The sequence below is a fragment of the Euleptes europaea genome, chromosome 19, assembly GCF_029931775.1.
Source record: "Euleptes europaea isolate rEulEur1 chromosome 19, rEulEur1.hap1, whole genome shotgun sequence".
Lineage (NCBI taxonomy): Eukaryota > Metazoa > Chordata > Lepidosauria > Squamata > Sphaerodactylidae > Euleptes > Euleptes europaea.
In genome coordinates, this window is record NC_079330.1 from 8,454,245 (window position 1) to 8,468,052 (window position 13,808).

The 13,808-nt window shown below is 46.2% G+C and overlaps 1 protein-coding gene across 3 annotated transcripts in view; it reads left to right on the forward strand.

The window, feature by feature from the left end:
• The window catches only part of PLCH2 (phospholipase C eta 2), a 250,203-nt gene that overhangs the window by 157,479 nt on the left and 78,916 nt on the right, over window positions 1-13,808 (forward strand). For all 3 annotated transcript variants that reach the window (XM_056865319.1, XM_056865318.1, XM_056865320.1), the window contains exon 5: window positions 9,836-10,006. In XM_056865319.1, the coding sequence (XP_056721297.1) occupies window positions 9,836-10,006 (171 nt within the window). The remainder of the gene's footprint in view (window positions 1-9,835; window positions 10,007-13,808) is intronic.

Below are 13,808 nucleotides of genomic sequence, written 5' to 3' on the forward strand. Positions count from 1 at the left end.
GAATAATTAAACTGGCTTACAATCACCTTCTCTTCCTCTCCCCACAACAGACACTCTGTGAGGTAGGTAGGGCTGAGAGAGCTCTAAGAGACTAGCCCAAGGTCACCCAGCTGGATACGTGTGTAGGAGTGGGGAAACAAATCCAGTTCACCAGATTAGCCTCCGCCACTCATGTGGAGGAGTGGGGAATGCAACCCGGTTCTCCAGATATGAATCCACCACTCCAAACCACCGCTCTTAACCACTACACCACGCTGGCTCTCAACATGAGATGGATTGACTCGATAAAGGAAGCCACAGGCCTCAGTTTGCAAGAGCTGAGCAAGGCTGTGAACGATAGGATGTTTTGGAGGACATTGGTTCATCGGGTCACCATGAGTCAGAAGCGACTTGAAGGCACTTAACGCAAACAAGATCCCACTGGGGGCTGGTCATTCAGCCTCTTAGAAGAAAGGCAGAGGAAGAGGCAAGCCCTTTCCATCAGCCATACAACTCACCTCCTCCCTGTCTTCCCAGCAGGAGGGAACTGCATGGCAGATGGGAGGGGGAGACACTGCCATGCCCCTTCATTTGACCTGCTTTCAACAAATTGCACTTCATATTGCTTTCTTAAAGAACCAGGTCGTTCCTGACCCATGGGGTTACGTCACATCCCAACGTTTACTAGGCAGACTATGTTTATGGGATGGTTTGCCATTGCCTTCCCCAGTCAGCCACACTTTACCCCCAGCAAGCTGGGTACTCATTTTACCGACCTCGGAAGGGTGGAAGGTTGAGTCAGCCTTGAGCCGGCTACCTGAAACCAACTCCTGTCGGGATCGAACTCAAGTCGTGAGCAGAGCTTTTGACTGCAGTACTGCAGCTTACCACCTACTGGAGCTGGCAACCCTACACAGGGCTACCAAGATACATCCCAGCAACTGGAGCTGTGTGAAAAGGTTGCTAACCTCCAGGTACTAGTTGTAGACCTCCCGCTATCACAACTGATCTCCAGCTGATAGAGATCAGTTCCCCTGCTGGAGAAAATGGCCACTCTGGCAACTGGACTCTATGGCATTGAAGGGGGGGCTGAATCTTGAAGCAGGGCGCCACTAGCAACTTGCACTACCAAAATGGGAATAGGGCATCATAACAGGGACAGTGATTTATATGGGGCCGGGGCAGCCTGCCATTCATCTCCGTAAACAGGCATAACTGAAACACGCAGCCAGTGTCACCCCGGGGAGACATTTTCAGGATTTTAGCAGGGTAGATTTTTTCCAGGAAGTTAACTTTGTGCCTGCAGACCTGGAGGCCTCTTGCAAAACTCATGCTGGGTGAGTAACCTGCCAATGTTGCCTATGAAAAATTTGCTCGGCTTCAGCAGCTTCTGTTGGCTGTGGATGTGGTGAGCCCCGTGTGCTTTTCCTCCTGCCTCTGGCAGCCTCTGCTCCTTTTCATCGCCCGGCCTGAATTGTAACGAGGCCACTGGAATCTAAAGAGGGAACTTCATCTCTGTTGTGGGTAGATCATAAGCAAGCTTATTCTTCTTCTTTCTCCCTTTTTTCTGCTGCCCTAGCAAATACCAATTGTATAGAGGCGGCAACGTGGAAAACTAAATATAAAACCCATTCAGCTCTGAGGATCAAGAAAGGCAGTATTTTCTTGGATTTTTTTTCTTTTCAAAAACAAGAAGGAGAGGAACAAGAATTAAATAGCAAAGCCAACTAACCGGGTATATTGCTAATTACTCTACGGCCATTTATGGTTGGTAATTAGCAGCACTTTCCAGGCTGAAGTGCTACGCATATTTTTTTTATTTCTTCATGCTGATCCATGATGTCACTGCAAAGCCGGCGCATACCTGCTCCGCATTTCTTAAGAACCCCTTTAACGCGACCTTTTGTATTTGTTTCGCCCCCGCATAGAAGCATTCACTGAAGGAAGCATGCAGAACCACAGCCTCGGCTTAGCTATGCAAATGTCTATTGCTAATGGCTATGCAAATGAAGGAACAAAGGAGCAGGCGAGTGGGAGGGTGGAATTTGTTTGACTTTCTCCTCTTGCATCGGGACTGTGAAAAGTCATTTTAATGGTCAGATTTTAAAAATCAGCATTGAGCGAGGAGCAGAATTGACCCTGCATAAATGGCCTATGTGCACAAGAGCGTTCCAGATTAACGCTGTTAATTCTATAGAATAGGACTTGTGAATCCATGACAGTCCGAATTGAGGCTGAAAAATTAAATTGGTGCTTTGCAGCATGAAACTTTTGATTTTGCAAGAGGCTTCCATATGCTTATGAAGTCCGGGCTAAGTTTTGATAGAAAAATAATGGTTTTGCCAATTTATCCTCTCCATCCTCAAATCAGATAAACCTGATGAATTGAAATAGATCTGAGATGAATCGCATGCTGGCTCCATTAGGTTGAAATGAGCCGTGTCTAGATATTGCTTTGGTTGCTGAGGTGTTATGGAATGTTTATAAACATTCCAGCTGCTCAGAAGTATAAAGCAATTGCTTGTGCACAAGACATGGGGACTGATGGTATATGAGAGATGGTAGTACTATCGATGTATAGTTTGGTGGGTATTCCAAAAATACACATTTATAAATTGGCTTGGCTGTCCACACATCTTAATCTAAGCAGGAGCCTTCTCCCCACCGTTCCCGTACGCCGATTCTCAGGAATGCGCAGTAAATCTGGACAACAATTTCCAAAGCACATCTAGCTAGGATTTGCCAGTATATCCCTCCTGGTCTCTTGCAGTAAGCCACTGAAGGCAGGAGAATAAAATACAGGAGCATTGTGGCTACCTCAGTAGTCTTTGGTTATCTACTACACACTGGTGGCCAATTGGTTAATTTGGAAGCGCACTGTGGTTTGACTCCAAGAGAGTTAACAGCAGAAGGAAACAGCTGAGCTAGAGAAGAGAAAAACTAAAATAATATATGGGAACCCTTCTAATAATTAACCACCTCTCTTTTGCGCCAGGCCAGACAGAGAATGAATGAAAAAATAATGAAAGAAGTGGTCGATGTATTGTCGAAGGCTTTCACGGTCAGAGTTCATTGGTTCTCGTAGGTTATCCGGGCTGTGTAACTGTGGTCGATGTCTTTTAAATGCAGGTACAGGGCTGAATTACAGATTCTGAATTGATTTCAATTAGTACCGACCATTCAGCGGAATGAAAAGAGATTAATTAAAATCTCTGTAAGGGTGCCTGGCTCCAAAAATGAGCATTTATTCCACTTCGTTCCCACCTTTGTTTTTTTCTCGCATCTGTGGGCCAGTCTTTAGTGTCTCAAGCGACTGATGGGGGATTCTGCTTGAATCACAGTTTGCTTGTGAGTTACTGGCAGTGCCCCGGAACAACAGTTTAAAAAGTGTTTGCTTTTCTATCCACCACTCGAAATCATTCTAAATCGTGTTGCAAATGACTCTGGAGAGCCGCTGCCAGTCAGAGTGGACCAAAGGCCTGACTCAGCGTAAGTCAGGTTTTCATTGACGGCTCAGGAGGTAGCAGTATGGTGGATGCCACTGGCTGCGCATGCACACAAGCAGCACATATACTCAAAAGTCGGGTCACATTGAACACACATGAACACATGAATCTGCCTTCTACTGAATCAGCCCATTGGTCAATCAAAGTCAGTATTGTCTACTCAGATCGGCAGCAGCTCTCCAGGGTCTCAGGCAGAAGTCTTTCACATCACCTACTTGCCTGGTTCCTTTAACTGGAGATGCCGGGGATTGAACCTGGGACCTTCTGCGTGCCAAGCAGATGCTCTGCCACTGAGCCACAGCCCCTCCACACTGATCAGTTTAACCAGGTCTCATAAATTAAAATCCTTTGGTGTCACAAAAGAAATGGTCTGAAAAGTGGAGTGGGGGTGAGCTAAGGTTTTTCAAGAATATCCACTGGTACTTAGAATAGAGGAGAAGAGGAGTCTTGTGAATCCCATTGGTTTCCAGAGGTGAACGTTTCTTCTTCTAGTTTGCCTTAGGCAGGGAAACCAAAAGAACAGAGCACGATATGAGACCATTCACAACTCTGGGAAGCAAAAAGGGACCGTTTAAAAGGCATTTCATGCACATTTTAATAATTAAAAAAACTCTGATGCCTTAAACCAGCTGGAAAAAACAGACATTAAAAAAACAAGTGTAAAACATCATACTGGCATAAAAGAATAATCTGCATCTAGATTTTTGGGGGGAGGGAATTGAGGGAGGGTTGCGGCAGGGCTCCTTGAACATGAAGTAACCTAGCATGTACAGGTACAAGAGAGATTTATTGGTGGTGGAAAGTGCTATCAAGTCGCAGCCAATTTATGGTGACTCTGTAGGGTTTTCAAGGCAAGAGACAGAGGTGGTGCAAGACAGCGTGGTGTAGTGGTTAAGAGCGGTGGTTTGGAGTAGTGGACTCTGATCTGGAGAACTGGGTTTGATTCCCCACTCGTCCACACGAGCAGCAGAGGCTCTGGTGAACTGGGTTGGTGTCCCCACTCTTACACATGAAGCCAGCTGGGTGACCTTGGGCTAGTCACAGCTTTAGCTTTATTCAGCTTTAGCTTGGTAGGCTGAAAGTAAGACTAATTGTTAGTGTCATTTTATTTAAAATAGTCATAGTTCTTTCCAAACTCTCTCAGCATGTACATTATGTGTGGGAAGGTTAAACCTCCTGGCATCACTCAAAGGATTTCTGATCGCAGGTGCTGGCAAAGATCTTGCTCACTTGAGACATTTAAGGAACTGGTGCTAGCCAGAGGTGATCATACTGGACTTATATGGATCACTGGCTTACCTTTGGCAGCTGTTCAGTCTGCCAGAATATCCCAGTCTTGTTGGAACTTGGCAGTGGTCTATAGAATGTAGGTCATCATGACCCTTACATGCCACTGTCCATGGATTCATTATCCTAACTTAGAATTGCTTTTATGATACCACTGCTTTTATAAAAGCAAAGGTAATCCTCTGTGTAAGTACCGGGTCATCACTGACCCATGGGGTGACCTCACATCCCGACATTTACTAGGCAGACTATGTTTACGGGGTGGTTTGCCATTGCCTTCTCCAGTCATCTACACTTTACCCCCAGCAAGCTGGGTACTCATTTTACCGACTTTGGAAGGATGGGAGGCTCAGTCAACCTGGAGCCGGCTACCCAAAACCGACTTCTGTCAGGATTGAACTCAGGTCATGATCACAGCTTTTGACTGCAGTACTGCAGTTGAACTATCCTGACAGAGGTCTGAACATGACTTACAAATGTATCAGGCAGTCTTTCCTTTAACTTCTCTGCCTCATGTTTGACATTGCCTTACCCAGTCATCTACGCTTTACCCCCAGCAAGCTGGGTACTCATTTTACTGACCTCGGAAGGATGGAAGGCTGAGTCGACCTTGTGGTGTCTACCTGAAACCAACTTCCATTGGGATTGAACACAGGTTGTGAGCAGAGCTTTGACTGCAATACTGCAGTTTACCACTCTGCACCACAGGGGGGGGGGCTGCTGCTTTTATGGTAGAAGCTAAAAGGTCAAGAATAAAGAAAGATTTGGGTCTGTAAACATATGTATCTAATCTGTAATGGCATGCTTAGATTTGTCTGTTACAAAGATTAGCGTGCCACCGACAGCTCGCCTTGCTGGGTAAGCAGTGGGGCAGACAGCAAGAAACTCTTTGATAAGCCCCCCCCCCAACATTACAATACGTAAACATCTTGGTGAATGCACGGCCTCAAGATGTGGTCTCAGTGTCCCACTTCTGCTACCACAGGAGCTGGTGATCAAAACAAAGGCACTATCCAGCAAGGAAAAAACCCGGTGTCGAGGGCCCGATTGCTGAAGTGGTAGCGGTGGCCTTATACACAAGACAACTGCATGCTGAAAGCTAGGCAGTGCAGGGTCTTCTCAGCTGCTGCCCCAAATTGTGACGCAAGCAGGAAGAGCAATTGGCGTCTTTGCAGGCCTTGGGCTGGAATGGGCCGTGTGGAAAGCTCTGTTTGGCGAGGCCAATCTGATGTGCTGTGAATGATAGCTCAATATTAGTCCCAAGAGAAGGAAAATGCAGCCAGTGTGCAAAGATTGCCATCAGAGAACTGCTGTTCTACCGACCAGGCTCTCTTCTTTTCGGCATCATGAGCGCACCTGTCTTAATTCAGACATCAGCACCCTACCTCTTGGCTCCAAATACATCTCAGTGCTTTGGTAGCAAATGCAATTGAAGTGCCGGGCCCTGGAGTGGAGATCTTAATCCTCTAGTGCTTTGGTGCTTGACTTTTCTCACTCCTGCTCCTCTTCTCAAAAACAGCCACTTGGATTTTAATTGAAGCTTCAGAAAAGCAAGCTTCAGTGTGAACCGCTGAAGCTGTGTTGAAATTACCCTTTGCCTTGGGTTGGGGGAGCTCCGTCTGTTCTGGATGAATGGCTTATCTTTTCATTATACCTGCGAGTCACTATATTTCACATTTATTGACTCTGCAGGGCCTACTGTGGTGGATCTCGGGCCTCCGCTCCCTCAGTGGCGAGATAATTTTGCAGATTTGGAGCATTTTTTCTGAGCTGTTTTCATGTTCGAGGGGCTTCTTGAGATCTGGGGATGCATTGATGGAGATGTTCTGAAGAACTGATGACATGATGTTTCTCATTGGGATTCTCCATCTCTGCATGATCCTTGATATCGGTTTTGTAATACATGAGCCCCGTGGCTCAGAGTGGTAAGCTGCAGTACTGCAGTCAAAAGCTCTGCTCATGACCTGAGTTCGATCCCGACGGAAGTCAGTTTCAGGTAGCCGGCTCGAGGTTGACTCAGCCTTCCATCCTTCCGAAGTCGGTAAAATTACCCAGCTTGCTGGGGGTAAAGTGTAGATGACTGGGGAAGGCAATGGCAAACCACCCCGTAAACATAGTCTGCCTAGTAAATGTCGGGATGTGATGTCACCCCATGGGTCAGGAATGACCCGGTGCTTGCACAGGGGACTACCTTTACCTTTAATACATGAGACCAAACACATCCTTTTGTATTAGGGAGGGTCCAGGGCTTGGTGGTAGAGCATTGTTTCATGTGGGAAAGGTCCCAGGTTTAATCACAGGTGATGTGTGTGGTGTGATCTGCTGTCAAGTTGCAGCCATCCTGTGTTGATTCCCTTAGGTTTTCAGGGCAAGAGTCAAATAGAGGTGGTTTGGCATTGTCTGCCTCTGCATAGCAATCCTGGACTTCCTTGGTGGTCTCCCATCTAAGTACTTACCAGGGCCAACCCTGCTTAGCTTTCATGGACTTCTTTAGATGTCTAGGTTCCTCTTTGGAAATTAGACTGGGTATTTTAGAATTCCAAAATCCAGGGAGAAATTTGCATTAGCGCAATGGTGGGTTATTTGGAAACAAAACTGGATAGTTCAGAATTCCAAAATCTGGGGAGAAATTTGCATTAGCGTAATGGCGGGTTCTAGATGCATAGGTTCGACTTTGGAAACAAGACCAGATAGTTCAGAATTCCAAAACTTGGGGAGAAATTTCTGTTAGTTTTGGAAGCATCCCTAACTGGGTCGCTGCCTCGGCATCAAGGAACAGCACTGGCAATTTGAGTCTGGCTTTTTTTGGCTCCTCTCCAGGTTTGGAACGCACTAGTCAACAAAGCAGCAAGTCGCTTTCATTTCGCAAATGAGAGAAAATTGGCAGTGGGGGAGAAGGGTGCAACGGGAAGCTCTTGTGTTTAATGATGCTTATTGGTTACATAAGTGAGAGCTCTTTGTGTGTTTCAGGGGACATTGGGAAGCTTTCGCCTGTTGGAGCTATTTTGCTATTAGACGCTGGCAGATGCTAATGGAGTGTGAAACTTTGCATAATGACAAAACCGAAACCAGAATCGGATGCTTTGCAATCAGAACTGGTGGATCAATGATCAGTCGGAAGGGGGAAGGAAAGGCTTATCAGAAGTAGCTAAATGCTGTCGTAGGATGCAGGGAGAGATCTGCTAATGCCCATTGATTTGCGTGGCATATTAGGCTGGCACAACCGAACCCCGGCGTTCTGTGATCATAATGGAGTTTGATTAAGAGTGGGTCTGAGGCTCTGCCAAGAAGCCTGCTTCTCATTACAATAGTGCCGATCCCAGCTGAAACATCAAAGGATGATTGGGAAATGCCATAATGGAGAGGTGTTCTCTCTTTTATGAAGTGAGCTGAGTCAGATCTGGAGTCGATGAATGGGTTTCTTATTAATTAGCGACAAGACAAAGCAGAACCAGGATAAAAGGATCCTGGAGGCTTTTATGCAGCAGGTCTGTGACACTTTGTGGCGGTTTGCATGGAGTGTTACTGCAGCCAGGGGTGACCTCCTCCCGATCTGTCTGGAAGGCCAAAGTCCAGCCTTTGAATATGCACAGAGTGACTTCTCCCTTGCTCTGTCTGTGAATATGTGTTATTGACATATACTTGGTGGTTGTGATACTTTTTGATATATACATACATTATACCTTTTTGGCTTACTCTGTTTGTGGTTTGCTGATTTTGTAGCACAAGGGTATTCCAGTTTTGTACCATGGAATGACCACAGCCCTCTCCAACTGTTGCAGGCTTAAGTGTTTGGGTTTCAGGTCAAAAGATGCCATTTTCAGCCTGGCTTATACCCAACCCAAATTAGTTTAGATTGAGTCTGAAGTTACACCAAAGCTTTATTTGCTGGCAGATTGGCTCGGTCTCCTAAATGGCATACACTGTCCCAAGAACATAGGGGTAGTCCTGATTTGGGGGTACCTGTCCCTGGGTGGGGGGTGACAGCATTATCTCTACGGTCTTGTTTTTGCCTTTTGGAGATGTATGCTGAGTAGGGTTGCCAACCTCCAGGTACTAGCTGGAGATCTCCTGCTATTACAACTGATCTGCAGCCAATAGAGATCAGTTCACCTGGAGAAGATGGCCGCTTTGGCCATTGGACTCTATGGCATTGAAGCCCTTCCCCTCCCCAAACCCCACCCTCCTCAGGCTACACCCCAAAAACCTCCTGCCAGTGGCGAAGAGGGACCTGGCAACCCTAATGCTGAGGTACGGTGAGAAGGTAAAAAACAGCAGCCTTGTTGAAGCTCAACAGGTATGCATCTGATCGTCATTTTGGAGGGGAGAATGCCTAAGAAGCCCTCAGAGAGCTGCCTTGCATTCCCTCATGGAAGCAGGGTAGGATAGAAACCACATAAATTCAAATTTCATTAGTCTCTGATGTCTTCAGTTAAGGACTGCGCTTGGTGGAAGATCCTGTTCTGCATGCAGAAGGTCCCAGATTAAATTCAGTTAAAAGGATCAGGTAGTAGGTGATGCAGAAAGCCTCTGCCTTAGAATCCGGAGAGCGGCTGCAATTAGACCAGACAACACTGACCTCGATAGACCAACAGTCTGACTAAGAGGGAGGTAGCTTTATGAGTTCAGGTCTGGTCCACCTTTCTCCTCAATGGGAACTCAAAGCACCTTGTACCATTCTCCTCCATTTTAACCTCACAGCAACAACCCTATGAGGTGGACTAGGTGAAGAATGTGTGACAGACCCAAGGTCGCCCTGTGAGCTTCCATGGCCAAGTGGGCATTTGAACCTGGGTCTCCCAGACTTTAGTCCAACACTCTAACCACTACACCATGCTGGCTGTTTAACACATGGCAAGCAGACAAGAGCTGTGTGCACAACATGTTCAGAGGTATCACAGTGGTCCTCAGCATAATAAGAACACAACACTCTCCTTATTTTCATCTGTGAATGGTTGAGCAGTACAAAAGTAGGCCTTGCACTGAAACGATTGGGCCAACTGATTGTGCGGCTTTTGGGGGGAGAAAACTTGCTAATTGCTCCCTTATTTCTGGATCCCCAGGAGGCAGATACGGATGACAACCAAGGGACTCTCGACTTCGACGAGTTCTGTGCCTTCTACAAGATGATGTCGACGCGGCGGGACCTCTACCTGCTCATGCTCAGCTACAGCAACCACAAGGACTACCTGGATATCAATGACCTAAAACGCTTCCTTGAAGTGGAGCAAAAGGTAAGCGTTTGGGACCTCTTCTGGCTATCTATCTATCTATCTATCTATCTATCTATCTATCTATCTATCTATCTATTAACACCCTTAAGTTTCTCATCATTGAAAAATACAGCATATCATTTTATAAACCTGCCATAAACACATGCAAAAACCTTTTGTACTAATTTTTACTACTACTAATATATATATCTCTATTAAAAATTAGAACTAAATATGTCAACTTCCTATCATGTATAGCAGGTTGGTCTATTAAGTACAGTTGGCAAGATTGATTGTTGAAGTATAGTTGTCATATAATGGCTGCCATTTGCACTTTAAGTCATCTAATGGCTGTCTCTTTGTCAAGCAGGTTAATTTTGACATTGAAGCAAAGTCAAATAATTTGTAAATCCACTTGTTTATTGTAGGGGTCTTAGAGCCTTTCCAATAAGAGGCGTACAAAATTCTGGCCATGGTGGTTGCATGTTTAAAAAATTCTCTATAGATGGGGAGCGCCCCTGCTTTTTTGACTGCCACTTCCCAACAGCACCTATAAAAAGAAGCAGGGGAATTAAACCTGGTTTTCCAGAGTAGAGTTTGTCGCTCATGCGGAGGAGTGGGGAATCAAACCTGGTTCTCCAGATTAAAGTCTGCCACTTTTAACCACTATGGCACGTTGGCTCTTGAATCAATTGGTCTTGAATCAAGCTCTGATTCCCCCCTTTCTGGCACTGACATACCCCACTCCTGCTTCAAAGTGACCTTTCCTACGTCTCCTCCATCCTTCGTTTGCTTTTACTTGAAATGCTTAGCAAATGTGAGCTCCTCCTGTGAAAACAAAGTCACCTCTGAAGATCTGGGAACTTGTCCAAGTATCTGCAGACAAATGTATAAATCATCTTGAAGGTTGTTGTTTTTAATTCCTTTGCAATTTTGATGGTGCCTGAAAATAGGGTGGATGCTCAAAGGGGGGCAAGTGAGCATTTTGTCTTTCTAGTGCAACTTCATAGTCCAAGTAGCCTGTCCCTTTAAGCAAGGCCAACAGCCAAGCATAGAAAAAAAATGAACATCTTCACCTCTTGCTTTGGAGACAAATGACTTCCCTTTTGTGGCATTCTGTGCTTGCATATTTCTTAGGATGTCCTGCTCATCTTTGGATTCTCTCAGACAGCCTTGTTTGGGACTAGGCTGCCAGCAGGACGATGAACACATGAAGCTGCCTTCTACTGAATTAGACCCTTGGTCCATCAAAGTCAGTATTGTCTGTTCAGACATTCAGCGGCTCTCCAGGATCTAAGGCAGAGGTCTTTCACATCACCTTCTTGCCCAGTCCCTTTAAGTGGAGATGCCGGGGATGGAACCTGGGACCTTCTGCATGCCAACCAGATGCTCTACCACTGAGCTACGGCCCTTCGCCAACCATGTGTTGCAAAAAACCATGCACTGGTGGGATTTTGTCTTAAAACTTCAAGGATGAACACACATGAACACATGAAGCTACCTTATACTGAATCAGACCTCAATCCATCAAAGTCAGTATTGCCTACTCAGACCGGCAGTGGCTCTCCAGGGGCTCAGGTGGAGGTCTTTCACATCATCTACTTGTCTGGTTCCTTTAACTGGAGATGTCGGGGATTGAACCTGGGACCTTCCGCATGCCAAGCAGATGCTCTACCACTGAGCCATGGCCCCTGCCCAAATTGATCTGGAGCAGATGTTGGTGTGCGGGACAAACCAGTCAATAGTATTGCCCTTCCTTCCTTCCTTCCTTCCTTCCTTCCTTCCTTCCTTCCTTCCTTCCTTCCTTCCTTCCTTCCTGCCTTCCTGCCTTCCTGCCTTCCTGCCTTCCTGCCTTCCTTCCAAAAATGCCATTGGGGTGATCAGTTCCCCTACCACCTTCCAACTATATCCTTTTATTCTGGTCATCCCTCACTCTTTAAAGTACCACCAAGTATCCATTTCCTCCTTGAGTTTTCCTGAGCATCATTCTTGGCAGTGAAGATAAGCTGCTAGAGAATTCTGTTCTGCTTGCAGGAAAGATCTGTTCTGCTTGCAGAAAAGAAGCTGCTAGATAAGTCTGTTCTGCTTGTAGGGAAGATCCTGTGGAAAGGAGGGAAGAATAGCGGCAGAGCCAATGTGGCTTCCTTTCTGATTCTCACAATGCTTTTAGTGGTTAGCTAAACGGGGTTGCCATAAGTCAGCTGGGACTTGATGGCACATTCTGCCAAATGTTAGGGTTTGCCTCAAAGCCAGTAAAAACCTGTTGTGTTTCTATTTATGGTCTATTAGACAGCCCTTGATGATGGAGCTTTCATTCCATCTAATGGCAAGCATTATTCTTAATGCGCTAATAAAACCGGAGATATTTGCATCCTTTTACTCCTAATTTCAGTTCTTCTCCCTGCTAAATACTGAGCCCTGCACACGTGCCTTGGAGTCATTTGCGTGCCATGAACTGAACGACAGTCAGTGAATTGCATGTGCCTCTGCTGTCTAGGTGTGCTCCGTACTACCTGGTTGACAAGCTGTCCTTTCTGCCGCAGGACCTAAACAACAGTGGAGTGAGGTTCCCGTGCCTTTTACATGGCCCCAATTTAAACCTCAGCAATGTCTTCTGCAGATTAAAAGACCCAGATTTTGTCTCCTGATGGGTTTATATAGAGCTTTCATCAAAAGCAAACAAACACACCGTTGTTTTGCCTCGGGCAAAAATTAAGTGGCAGATTTTATTCCCACCCACCCCATGGTTCCAAGTCCCATGTATGCATAAATTGCATTGAGCTGTGAAGAATGCTAAGTATTTTGCTCTTTTGCATTGGAATCGACATCTGGAAAAGTCTGGGAAGTCATTTGTCATTCGTTCATTCATTTAAAAATCTGAAAGCTCAAGACAGCTTTGCTTAAGTGCATTTGTTTAAAAATAGGACTCCTCTCTTCTCAACTTGTGGAGAATAAGTCTCAAATGTAGTTTATGGAACCCACAGCCACAAGATGTAGAAATGGCTGCTCATTTTGCTGGCTTAAATTGGGGGATCAATATAAACATGTTGGCTAAATTAGGGCAGGGGCTGTGGCTCAATGGTAGAGCATCTGCTTGGCATGCGGAAGGTCCCAGGTTCAATCCCCGGCATCTCCAGTTAAAGGGACTAGGCAAGAAGGTGATGTCAAAGACCTCTGCCTGAGACCCTGGAGAGCCAGGGAGAGGGGCCGTGGCTCAGCAGTACAGCATCTGCTTGGAATGCGGAAGGTCCCAGGTTCAATCGCCGGCATCTCCAGTTGAAGGAACCAGACAAGTAGGTGATGTGAAAGACCTCCGCCTGAGCCCCTGGAGAGCCGCTGCCGGTCTGAGTAGGCAATACTGACTTTGATGGTCTGATTCAGTAGAAGGCAGCTTCATGTGTTAATGTGTTCAAGTGGTAGAGAAAGTCAGCATATAAAAACCAACTCTTCTCCTCCTCCTCCCCAAAGTGGCTTACATTGTTCTCCTCTCCTCCATTTTATCCCTCACAACAGCCCTGTGAGGTAGGTTAGGCTGAGAGGGTGCGGCAGGCCCAAGGTCACCCAGCAAGCTTCCATTGCAGAGCAGGGATTCAAACCTGGGTTTCCCAGATCCTACTCTGACACTCCAACCACTGCACCATGCTGGCTACATGTACGTTTAAGCCCCTAGTGTAGGAAGTCCGTGGTGTCCATTTCCCTGCCTGCTCTTTGGCGGCACTAACTTTCCATCTATTTTTTTTTCTTCCCCTTTCACGGTTCACTGGAGGTTGCAAAATGTGTCCTTTGCAGGGACGAGGAGCTTGTCTGTGTGCGTGCTGTCCCT